Genomic DNA, 13,216 nt, shown 5'->3' with positions numbered 1-13,216 from the left:
CACCGACTCCATTCAACTTAAATGGAATTTGGAGGTCCACACTTGGCTGAAAGATGTCTGCGTAGAACTGTGAGCGAATTTTCCCGGAACAGCCCCTGCATCATTTACTACCATTCTTCTGTCTGGTCTGTGGAGCTACGCTTTACTACGGACACGCCCCTCCACAAACTCACACTATGTATGATTCCGCCCTGGAAAATAGTTCCCCCAAATAGCAGCGCCATTGGGCTAAAAGTCTCCACCCTTATATTAAATCAAAACACATACCTCAATTTTATCAAATTGAGGGATAATTTCTATTGTGCAAAATAATCCCCATATTTAGTGTTTATGTTACTACGCAATGTGCATTTGGCGGGAAAGAGCAGTGTGGTTTGGCGGAGTGAGAAACCAAATCCGTAGTATTAAAAGCCGCGGGAGCAGCTGTTGTTAATCTTGCAGTCAGCAGGGTGGTGATAGACACATGCAGCACTGGGCTCAAAGGACTTTACGACAACGGTGTTGACTTCGGCTCTTTTATTTCGCCTGCTTTCTCAACGAACAAGTATTTTGTTTGTGCTGTCACTGCTACGGTAAAAATATGCTTTATTCCTTTTAATGTTTGTTTTTGACAGCTTGTACAAACTGGTCAATAAATGGAAATTTGACGTCTTAGTCAAATGCTAGACTTTTCTAGCTAACTATCTCTCGGCTAATATGGCTTCTCACTGTAAATTGTAATGTGTCGAGCTGGATTGTAAAACTGCGAAATAGACTCATGAAATGCCTCTTTTCTTTTCTTACTGACAGCTGCTCCTTTGGGATGCATTGGGTTAGTTTCCTAGTTAACCAACGTTAGTTCTTGCTGAACTCTTGAAATGGGTTAATCCAAGTTTTGAGATTTAAATGTATGGATTTTGCAATACAATAATTGTTGAATGATTTCCCAACATCCGAGGCTGGAGACGGGCATTTAAATGAACTGATAGCTAAGGTTCTGACGCAGATCTAACGTGACTCCTTTCTTTTCTCCCATTTATTACAGGCAGTCACAATGCCGCTGAATTCAAACATGGCCAGTAAAAACTATGACTACGACTATGACTCGGTCCAGCCCTACTTCTACTTCGACATTGAGGAGGATAATTTCTATCACCGGCAACACAGCCAACTCCAACCCCCTGCTCCAAGCGAGGATATATGGAAGAAATTCGAACTGCTGCCGACACCACCGCTTTCTCCCAGCCGGCGACCCTCTCTATCAAGCCTCTTCCCTTCGACTGCAGACCAGCTGGAGATGGTCACGGAATTTCTCGGGGATGACGTGGTGAACCATAGTTTCATTTGTGACGCGGACTACTCCCAGTCTTTTCTCAAATCTATCATTATCCGGGACTGTATGTGGAGCAGTTTTTCGGCTGCTGCTAAACTGGAGAAAGTAGTGTCCGAGAGACTAGCAACGCTGCAAGCGAGAAGGGACTCTAGCGTGGCCGGGGAAGCTAGCACAGTAACCAGCACGACTCTAAACTTGAATTACCTGCAAGACCTGAATAACTCCACATCGGAATGCATTGACCCTTCTGTGGTGTTCCCTTACCCGGTTGCCGAGAACCCTAAACGCACAAAAACGACTACAGCGTGTGCCATGGCATTGCCTTTGGATACCCCACCGAACAGTGGTAGCAGCAGCGATAGCGATTCAGGTGTGTATTAGCGCCACATGTTAATGCTGTAATTAATTATTCATAGCTGGACTGCATATCTTTTGCAGAAAGATATTACTAATGTTGTGATAGCATGCATACATCAGAATTGTGATTTGTATTAATACACTACTATGCGAGTACTGCTTTTAAGTGGGGCATGGGGTTTGCCATGTCACTGGTTTTTGCTTAAGGAGCTGTCTCCCTCAATTTCCAAGGGTGGGGAGTTGGCCGTTGCACCTACCTTGTGCAGCAATGCTCAGCAGAATGGTGGAGTTCGTTTTGTGTTACAGGGTGGGTGGAGATTTCAGTTAAAGACCAATGGAATGGTCTAAAATTAGCAAACTCCGCCCACCCGGGGAACTGGGCCATGAAAACGAATTCTACCATTGAGGGGCAGGGAGCCAAAGTCATCAAATGGATGTGGTGATATATAGTCCACATGGATAATAAATGCTTGCTTTTTTTCACAGAAGAGGAGGAAGAGGAGGAGGAAGAAGAGATTGACGTGGTGACAGTGGAAAAGAGAAAGTCTGTAAGGAGGTCAGACTTGCACATGTCTAGTAGCACACACCTCTGCCCCCTTGTCCTGAAACGGTGTCACGTCAACATCCACCAACACAACTACGCCGCTCACCCGTCGACAAGGAGCGAGCAGCCCATCAAGAGGATTAAGTTTGAGAGCAGTGGGAGAGTACTCAAGCAAATCAGCAACAACCGCAAGTGCTCGAGTCCCAGAACGTCAGACTCTGAGGATAATGACAAACGGAGGACTCACAATGTGCTGGAGAGGCAAAGGCGAAACGAGCTCAAGTTGAGCTTTTTCGCATTACGGGATGAGATCCCGGACGTGGCGAACAATGAGAAGGCAGCCAAAGTTGTCATACTCAAAAAGGCGACAGAGTGCATTTTCAGTATGCAAACGGACGAGCAGAAACTGTTATTGTTGAAAGAGCAGTTGAGGAAAAAGAGTGAACAGTTGAAAAGCAGACTAGAGCAGCTGAGGAACTCTCAGCAAGTTTAATTTATGAATGGATGCCATCTTTTTATGCCTAAAGTAACTTGTGTAGAGTGCATGCAAATGCAAAAATGACTTATCACAGGTATCGGCCAGACACCTGGGCAGGAATCAGAATTATTTTCTTTCACTGCCTCACTTGAACTTTATAGGGGTTATCAATTTCTTATTTAAGTGTTTTTATTTTTATTGATGAGAGGTTCTGCACAGTTGTCTACCTTAACTTAATGCTTTTGTATGTTTTGTACATAATTCTCAAATGTATTGATCTCACAAATACATTTTTATAAATCATGTATGACTGGAGTCACGTGTCCTACCTTGAAATTAGAACTTAATTTTTATTAGAATGTCATGAGCATGGCTAGCCTGTTTACTCTGACCACACAGTCCTAGCAGCCTCATGCTAGCTGGCCTTTCGCCAACCCTTTTAATTTTAATGTCAAATCTCCATCTCACTGTACACAGCCATGTGCTTAAGGCTGTCCCACACTGTATGTCAGTGTCTTTAATGTCCATTACATATCACTCTGACCGCCCGGTTTCCTGATCGAACATAGGTTTACGAGTGTCTGTTGGTTTGAGAAACCTGCATGGCGTCATTTCCGGTTGTGTTCCTATTGGTCAGTCACAGGGATTGTCTTGTAACACCAGCCACACTATACAGTGAAGGCTCAACATTTCTGTCAGAACATTGTCGGTGCCTATGACTACACGTAGTGATAATTAATCAACAAACCAAGACCCTTGCCGTGTCTGAATTGGCGTACTGCATACTATGTACTCATCGTCGCATATTTTTTAGCACGTACCATTTGGTAAAAACTGTGCCAAATTCAACAGCCCTGCATCACATTTACCAGCTTGACAATAGCTCATTTCTAACTTGATTAATTTAAACTCTGAATAGATATGCAGTTATAGGCCTACTCAGTATTCCTATCACATTCTACCTATACTGTAGTGCATATAACCCATCTATCCTATTTTAAAAGAACTGAATACATTAATTGAATTCAACATATTTAGAAACCAAAGTGCTGTGTACTTTGGTTTCTAGTACTGCCTACTACACACCAACTGTTCAACTCATAAGGGTATTGCACAGAAAAACGTAGAGTTGGGTGCATAGCAAATTCAGATCTGCTGAATCGAAACAACTAAAGCACCGATCATTGGGAACAAGATCAGAATGACAGCTAAGGCTTGCTCCATAAATGAAATAGGTAGCCTAGCCTACAAATCTAAACCAATCCATATGTTCAAATCAAAAGGTCTGATTAACTTGACATCAATAAAACAGCTCCCCTGCGCTGATGAAGGCTAGAGAACAACAAAACACTTCAATTACCCAGAGGTCCACTTTGGGTAAAGATGTAGCCAACGATGTAATACTAGTGGTCATTTTAAGGAGAACAAAAACGACATTACATTTGAACACCACCGCAGAAGCTTTGCTATTCAGCATCTTCCCAAATAAGTAGCCTGGTTTTGTTTGGCTACTTGAACTAGTCCCTCAGCCCACCTCTTCCAATGCATTGTGGAAAAGTGTGCATCGAATTCTACAAGATGAAGAGCTGAAATGGGTGTAACATCCTGGCGTTTAAACCATAAAGCCTAAATTAGTATGGCATCCAGGCATTTAAAGTATACTTGATTTTCGAAATGTTGCATACTCTTAAACTTTTTTAGCATTCTCAAACGGCCTACTATTTAGGACGCAAGTATGGGTATTCACACGGCTCCTGTCACACTGAACAAGCCAAGACATCCGACAATCATTTATGACCTAAGAATTTGTCTACACTGGTAATTTTGTCAAGGACGGCAAAATCGTGGCATAAGACGGCTAAAATTGTAGACGGTGCAGGCTTTTATGGGCAAATGCATGAACACAAGCTGCCCTGCCCCTCTGTAGTCCATGTGGGGAAAATAAGGCAGTGTATCGCAAGGGGGGAGGGGAACCAAGTTCACTCAAGTCATTTTAGTTAATCACTGTGTCTTTCAGTTTAGAATCTTGAATGACATGTACGCTACAAATGATTTTGTAAAGCAAACTAAACTGAACAAAAATATTAACGCAACATGTAAAGTACATCATGCTTCATGAGCTGAAATAAAAGATTCCAGAAATGTTCCATATGTACCAAAAGCTTATTTCTCAATTTTGTGCACCTTTGTCTACATCCCTGTTAGCCCATTTGTGGCCCAACCATGGCTGCGCCCCTGCCCAGTCATGTGAAATCCATAGATTAGGGCCTAATTAATTTATTTCAATTGACTGATTTCTTTATATCAACTGTAACTCAGTAAAATCTTTAGAATTGTTGCATGTTGCGTTTATATTTTTGTTCAATATACATTCATTTGAACTGTATACTTGGCAGTTTGAATGGGAAATCTTATCTGGCAGTAGTTTGACACCCCTCCTCTCCCCTTCCCTCATTCCCCAGTCCCAATGTCTCTGCTATTCCTCCCCAGCTGGCAATGTTTTGGAGATGACTTATCCTTACGTCAGGTGCTTGTCCTACTTCTCAGACTGTCACAAGAACTCAGGAATGTCTGAAAACGCTGAAAGGCTGAGTCATGATTCTGTTTTAGTCAAGTGTCTCCCCTAGCGCCATTTCTCATTTTTAAAAGCCACACATACTGTCTTTGTCTGGATTATAGTTAATCTTGAGCAGTAAAATGCAGTGTTGTGTTCGAGACCATCTAAAGCGAGAACCGATTCAAGACTGGAGCAAATCGAGTCAGAGACCAAGTAAAGACTGAGACGAGAAAAATGTGAGCCCAATTCAAGACCATGATTGTAATTTTGTCAAATCACCACCATAATAAGAGTTCAAAGTATTTCTGTGTTCATATTTCAGAACAAAATATGAATTCTTTAGACATTCGGGCCTGCCATCACGCACTTTGAACTGGACTGTGTGTTTACAGGCAATAGCAACAGCACGACTTTAGATCATTAGACCGCAGTCGACAAAATCCACCTGAATGGATTTCTGAAAATATGTAAACACCACGGGAGTCCTCATATATTTTGGAACTTCACAGTCCTATTGATCAAACAACCATGAAAAGGTAGGCCATCTCTCCCTCAGTTCAGTTGCCTATGCACATCAACAAGATCAACAACTAATGCTAGCCAGTGAGAGATAAGCTAAACTCTAACAAAGGAATATAAACCCTCTCAAACTTTTTCAGCTAGTTGGCCATCAAAATCGCACTGATAAACAATGGGGAATTGTAGCCTCCTCGTCCTTCTGCAGCTTGCCTGCCAATGCATGCTTGTCCTAATCAAGCAACCAAGCTAACTGGCTAAAGTTGGCTAGCTTCCTAGCTAGCTACTTCAAGACAAACGAGAGAACACCTCACTCTGACCATTTTCCTCGCCGTAGCAGAGCTGGTTAGGCTGTTTACATGTTATCTAGAGCGTTCTTGACTAAATATTACTTTTTTTGCCTGTGTTTACTGATTCCGGTCATATTCAGCGGCTGTTGCACATTAGTAAATTCAGCAGTTCTGTGCTCTGAAAACTTAGAATATAGCAAAAGTGAATTTGCGATTCCAAGAGATGTGCTACCTGGATAACAGTCGTTAAAGTTCTTACAAGCTAACCAAATGACAGCTGCATCTCTAGCTGTGTATAGCCACCGGAAAACGATAGGAGGGGGAAAAAGTCACTCACACACTCCTCCAATGGCATGACATGACATCCTCGTAGCAGCTAGCTAGCTAACATTAGGCTCTGTGTTTTTAGCTTGCTGAAAGTATTCAAACCCCTTGACTTTTTCCACATTTTGGTCACAATACAGCCTTAATCTAAAATGGATTAAATTGTTCTTTATCCCTTATCAATCTACACACAATACCCCATAATGACGAAGCAATAAAATAAATAAATACAACTGAAATATGACATTTACATAACTATTCAGACCTTTCACTCAGTTGCTGCACAGCTATTTTCAGGTCTATCCGGATATGTTAGATCGGGTTCATGTCCGGGCTCTGACTAGGCCACTCAAGGACATTGAGACTTGTCCCAAAGCCACTCCTGCGTTGGCTTGGCTGTGTGCTTAGGGTGGTTTTCCTGTTGGAAGGTGAACCTTCGGCCCAGTCTGAGGTCCTGAGCACTCTGGAGCAGGTTTTCATCAAGGATCTCTCTGTACTTTGCTCTGTCAATCTTTCCCTCGATCCTGACTAGTCTCCTAGTCCCTGCTGCTGAAAAACATCCCCATAGCATGATGCTGCCACCACCGTTCTTCACCATAGAGATGGTGCCAAGATTCCTCCAGATGTGACGCTTGGTATTCAGGTAAAGTAGTTCAATCTTGGTTTCATCAGACCATAAAATCTTGTTTCTTGGTCTGAGAGTCTTTAGGGACTTTTTGGCAAACTCCAAGAGGTCTGTCAAGCGGCCCGGGCGGCCAGCTCTAGGAAGAGTCTTGGTGGTTCCATACTTCTTCCATTTAAGAATGATGAAGGGCACTGTTTTCTTGGGGACCTTCAATGCTGCATACATGTTTTGTTACCCTTCCCCAGATCTGTCTCTTGACACAATCTACTGAATGTTCCTTCAACCTCATGGCTTAGTTTTTGCTCTGATATGCACTGTCAACTGTGGAACCTTATATAGACAGGTGTGTGACTTTCCAAATCATGTCCAATCAATTCAACAGGAGGACTCCAATCAAGTTGTACAAACATCTCAAGTATGATCGATGGAAACAGGGATGCACCTGAGCTCAATTTCAAGTCTCATAGGAAAGGGTCTGAATACTTATGTAAATAAGATATCTGTTTTCTAAAAACCTGTTTTTGCTTTGTCATTATGGGGTATTGTGTGTTGATTGATGAGGATTATCTGTTATTCAATCAATTTTAAAATAAGGCTGTAACGTAACAAAATGTGGAAAAAGGAAAGGAATCTGAATACTTTTCGAATGCACTATATATATTTTTTTTCGGCTGACTGACGTGCCCAAAGTAAACTGGCTGTTGCTCAGGCCCTGAAGCCAGGATATGCATATAATTGATATCATTGGAAAGAAAATACTTTGAAGGTTGTGGAAATGTTAAAATAATGTAGGACACTATAACACAATAGATATGGTAGGAGAAAATCCAAAGAAAAACCAGAGCCAATTCTCTTACAATGGAAACTATAGGGTCATACTGAATTCTCGCTCCCAGGATGCAATTCCTAGGCTTTCACAGGTTGTCAGCAGTCTATGTTCAAGGAAATGTTTTAAGATGGCGATCCTATGGATCATTTAGATATTTGATTATAAATGGTTGGACCCCTTTAGGTATAATATATATATATATATATATATATATATATATATATATACACCCCACCCCCACCCTACGTACAGTTGAAGTCAGAAATTTACATACACCTTAGCCAAATACATTTAAACTCAGTTTTTCCACAATTCTTGACAGTAAGGATCACCACTTTATTTTAAGAATGTGAAATGTCAGAGAGAATGATTTATTTCATTCATCAAATTCCCAGTGGGTCAGAAGTTTACATACACTCAATTAGTATTTGGTAGCATTGCCTTTAAATTGTTTAACTTGGGTCAACGCTTTGGGTAGTCTTCCACAAGCTAACCACAATAAGTTTGGTGAATTTTGGCCCATTCCTCCTGACAGAGCTTGTGTAACTGAGTCAGGTTTGTAGGCCTCCTTGCTCACACACGCTTTTTCAATTCTGCCCACACATTTTCTATAGGATTGAGGTCAGGGCTTTGTGATGGCCACTCCAATACCTTGACTTTGTTGTCCTTAAGCCATTTTGCCACAACTTTGGGAGTATGCTTGGGGTCATGGTCCATTTTGAAGACCCATTTGTGACCAAGCTTTAACTTTCTGTCTGATGTCTTGAGATGTTGCTTCAATATATCCACATAATTTTCCGGCCTCATGATGCCATCTATTTTGTGAAGTGCACCAGTCCCTCCGGCAGCAAAGCACCCCCACAACATGATGCTGCCACCCCCGTGCTTCACGGTTGGGATGGTGTTCTTCGGGTTGCAAGCCTCCCCCTTTTTCCTCCAAAAATAACGATGGTCATTATGGCCAAACAGTTCTATTTTTGTTTCATCAGACCAGAGGACATTTCTCCAAAAAATACCATCTTTGTCCCCATGTTCAGTTGCAAACCGTAGTCTTCATTTTTTATGGCAGTTTTGGAGCAGTGGCTTCTTCCTTGCTGAGCAGCCTTTCAGGTTATGTTGATATAGGACCTGTTTTACTGTGGATATAGATTATTTTGTACCTGTTTCCTCCAGCATCTTCACAAGGTCCTTTGCTGTTTTTCTGGGATTGACTTTCACTTTTCGCTCCAAAGTGCGTTCATCTCCAGGAGACAGAACGCATCTCATTCCTGAGTGTACTCTCATTCCTGAGCGTACTCATATGCTTTGTAAGTAGGAAACACTGCCGATTTTGCAGGTTATCAAATACTTGTTCTCCCCACTGTATATGTGTTGCCTACACCAGAGGGAAGATGCCACATATCCCCTATTACCAATGTATGAATATAACCTTTTCTTGCAAGCTTTTACAGTCATTCCACACTGTTCACTTCACCATAAGATTGATCACTGAGGTGACATTGGGTGTGCATCCTATCAAACCCCCAACTCTACTTGATAGGTGGAATTGACCACGCTGGGATTTCGAAAATGAGGTCATACCTTGTCCACACATTGTGACATGTTATTTGTCTTGTGTGTGTGTGTGTGTGTGTGTGTGTGTGTGTGTGTGTGTGTGTGGTCTGTTTTGCCCCTCTGTTTCTGCTTTATGTTATGCCTCACTCTGTGTAAACAGCCTGTGTGTGTGTGTGTGTGTGTGTGTGTGTGTGTGTGTGTGTGTGTGTGTGTGTGTGTGTGTGTGTGTGTGTGTGTGTGTGTGTGTGTGTGTGTGTGTGTGTGTGTGTGTGTGTGTGTGTGTGTGTGTGTGTGTGTGTGTGTGTCATAGACGTCATTACTCACGGGGCCCAGACAGTGTGGCTGAAGTTTGTCACAGGGACTCAGCTGGGGCAGGTGGTGTCCCCAGACAGTTAGCGATTGGATGCCAGCTGCACATTTTGATTTGTCTCGATCAGATGACAGAGGAAATCAGAGGGATGACGGGGAAGAATCATGCAATGTCTTTCATTTAGTTTAGGTTTCAGGCTTTTAACTTCCAAAACGAATATGAATAATGAGTTTTAGTATAGGGACACAGTCTTGGAAATGTGTGTTTGGGCTCGGGATGAAGACAAGACGCACCTGCTAAAATCAGTTTTCTATTGAACATACTTCTTTCCGTATGAAATATTATAGTTTGATTACATTTTAGGGTATCTGAGGAGTCAATAGAAATGTATTTTAACTTGTTGAAACAAGGGGTAGATTTTCGGATTCCTATCTCTGCATGTTGAAAGAGTGGATTACTCAAATCGATGGCGCCAACTAAACTGACTTTTTGGGATATAAAGAAGGATTCTATCTAACAAAACGACACTACATGTCATAACTGCGACCCTTTGGATGACAAATCAGAGGAAGATTTTCAACAAGTAAATGAATATTTATCGCTATTTGTGAATTTATTAAACCGGTGGAAAAATATCAAACGGTCGCATGACATGCTTTCGCTCGAATGGCTACTGTAAATCAAACAGTGCAGTTAGATTAACAAGAATTTAAGCTTTCAACCGATATAAGACACTTGTATGTACCTAAATGTTTAAATCCATAATTTGTATGATTATTTATTTGAATTGCGCGCCCTCCAGTTTCACCGGAAGTTGTCCCGCTAGCGGGACGCCTAGCCATAAAAAGCTTAGGTAAACTAACATAAAACCTTTTCCTCAGCCACATACAGTACGTGCCATGTGTATAGGCTGTGAGCTGAGTTTAATGTACACATACTCAACTACCCAACACAGACATAAACTGTTTACCTGCTCCTAGAGTCATTCAAACTAAGATAAGCTGTGTTGGCAGTTTGGCCTCAGCATTCCTACACGTAGGGCTCTATGAAATACATGTTGTGGAGAATGTGGACGGAATCACAGAATCCAGAAATTCAAATGGAATTCAACAATACAAAAAAAAGGTTTACTTTCTAGGAAATTAACTACATCTATTGAACTTATTAGAAAAAGCATTAATTTGACCAAGTGAATCATAAGAAAATAACAAAATGCATCAGTGATTTGTATTTTCATGCAACAATCTGAAAAGGCACAGGAATGCCCATGTCTGTGTGTATATGTGCAGTGCGTGCTAGTCTACACTTTGTGTAGCAGTTAGTGATGATGATAATTCTGTTATGTTTGTTGAAAGGATCGGACCAAGGCGCAGCTTGCGTAGAGTTCCACATTATTTAATAGTGAAACTTACAACAAAAACAACAAAGAATATAACAAACGTGCAGTATTGTTGCAGGCAACTACACAAAAACAAGATCCCAAAACAGAAAGGTTGAAAAAGGGCTGCCTAAGTATGATTCCCAATCAGAGACAACGATAGACAGCGGCCTCTGATTGGAAACCATACTCGGCCAAAAACAAAGAAATAGACAACAATGTCCACCCCAAATCACACCCTGACCTAACCAAATAGAGAAATAAAATGGCTCTCTAAGGTCAGGGCGTGACAATTTCAACATCTTTTCCACATTGGTTCAACGGAATTTCACTGAAATGACATGGAAACAACGTTGATTTAACCAGTGTGTGCCCAGTGGGAACCGTCTTCTAGTAGAGATGGAAAGACTTTCCCAAAAACCTTTCTCAATTAAATGTTAACTACAAAGTAGCCTATGCTTACCTAGCAGAATGATATCATGATTATTTGCATCAATCCATTGGCCTTTTTGATGGCAAACTATGCAATCCCTTTAGCACAATAGCAACACCACTTAACCAAACAATGGGCTTCTTCTTCTTATTCTTCTTCTTCTCCTTTGGTTTAATGGCGGTACGCTTACAAACGTTTAAGGTTCATGCTGCCACGTGCTGTGCTAGAGTGTGCAATTAATCATGGTTTGTCACATTCTGTACTACCAAGAAAATAAATAAATAAATACATTTCTACTAACTGCTAACAAACAGAGTAAATCCACTTACTACAGGAGCAGCCATAGTAGCTCCATCAGTCTGACAGTAGATCTACTTACTACAGGAGCAGCCATAGTAGCTCCATCAGTCTGACAGTAGATCCACTTACTACAGGAGCAGCCATAGTAGCTCCATCAGTCTGACAGTAGATCCACTTACTACAGGAGCAGCCATAGTAGCTCCATCAGTCTGACAGTAGATCCACTTACTACAGGAGCAGCCATAGTAGCTCCATCAGTCTGACAGTAGATCTACTTACTACAGGAGCAGCTATAGTAGCTCCATCAGTCTGACAGTAGATCCACGTACTACAGGAGCAGCCATAGTAGCTCCATCAGTCTGACAGTAGATCCACTTGCTACAGGAGCAGTCATAGTAGCTCCATCAGTCTGACAGTAGATCCACTTACTACAGGAGCAGTCATAGTAGCTCCATCAGTCTGACAGTAGATCCACTTACTACAGGAGCAGTCATAGTAGCTCCATCAGTCTGCCAGTAGATCCACTTACTATAGGAGCAGTCATAGTAGCTCCATCAGTCTGCCTAGTAGTTCCACCAATCTGTCTTACAGCCTCTGCGTATGATACATCATGATTGTGTCTATATCTCTGGGCCATTCTATACTCTCTCTGTACCAGGCATCCACCAAATGCGGCACTACCCCCCCCCCCATTACAACAGTTAACCTTCACATTGCTTCCACAGTCACAGTAATCATGTTTTCCTCCACACATCTTTTCTTTCCACTGAGCAGCTACATTCTTTGACATTTAAAACACCGCAATGGGGATGGGACAAATTCTCTGATTTTGAAACTAAGGAATCCTATCTGTACTTTTCCAGGTAAAACCTCAGCAGCACATCAATAAGCATTTACTTATTTAACAAGCTAAGTCAGTTAAGAACAAATTGTTATTTACAATGATTGTGCCAATTGTGCGCCGCCCTATGGGACTCCCAAACACAGCCAGTTGTTATACAACCTGGATTCGAACCAGGATGTCTGTAGTGACGCCTCTAGCACTGAGATGCAGTGCCTTAGACCACTACGCCACTCGGGAGCCTGTATTTGACCCTCTTTCCTACTGATCAACCTTTTGGCCTCTATCACTATGCCTCCCTTCACATTTTCGTCAATATCATCTATGGACATAGATATTGGGACCCCAGAAATGACTCCCCTTAACTTTGTAGAAGCTGCAGGGAGCTGGCTTTTGATCTTCTTCCCATTGAAAGTTTCCATTTGAAGGATCTTCCCCTGCTGAGCATGGCTAGCACAGAATATTAGCAGTCTACCATTTCCAATGAACCGGGCTAGTTTAACATCACCTATTTCTTTCTTTACGTCATTGGTTAAAGGGATTGGGTGCAGATGCGCCCCTGTGGTCA

The 13,216-nt window shown here is 41.9% G+C and overlaps 1 protein-coding gene across 2 annotated transcripts; it reads left to right on the top strand.

The window, feature by feature from the left end:
• Positions 1-374: 374 nt before the first annotated feature.
• Positions 375-4,849, top strand: LOC139386991 (MYC proto-oncogene, bHLH transcription factor b). 2 transcript variants are annotated; one of them, XM_071132922.1, is made up of 3 exons: positions 375-572; positions 1,025-1,682; positions 2,168-4,842. In XM_071132922.1, exons 2-3 carry the CDS (start codon positions 1,034-1,036, stop codon positions 2,704-2,706), a joined length of 1,188 nt encoding a protein of 395 aa, XP_070989023.1. In that variant the 5' UTR covers positions 375-572; positions 1,025-1,033; the 3' UTR covers positions 2,707-4,842. The 2 variants fall into 2 exon arrangements, with proteins under 2 accessions (XP_070989023.1, XP_070989024.1); XM_071132923.1 differs by having other exon boundaries at positions 452-572; positions 2,156-4,849.
• Positions 4,850-13,216: the final 8,367 nt, after the last annotated feature.

Source organism: Oncorhynchus clarkii, chromosome 28, assembly GCF_045791955.1.
Source record: "Oncorhynchus clarkii lewisi isolate Uvic-CL-2024 chromosome 28, UVic_Ocla_1.0, whole genome shotgun sequence".
NCBI classification, from domain to species: domain Eukaryota; kingdom Metazoa; phylum Chordata; class Actinopteri; order Salmoniformes; family Salmonidae; genus Oncorhynchus; species Oncorhynchus clarkii.
Note: the sequence above shows the minus strand (reverse complement) of the source record. Positions and strands in the feature narration are given on the sequence as shown.

Coding starts and splice junctions, on each gene's coding strand:
- LOC139386991 (XM_071132923.1), top strand. CDS start 1,034: ATGCCGCTGAATTCAAACATGGCCAGTAAAAACTATGACTACGACTAT. Junction 1,683..2,155: donor CAGCAGCGATAGCGATTCAG/GTGTGTATTAGC, acceptor TTTTTTTCACAG/AAGAGGAGGAAGAGGAGGAG.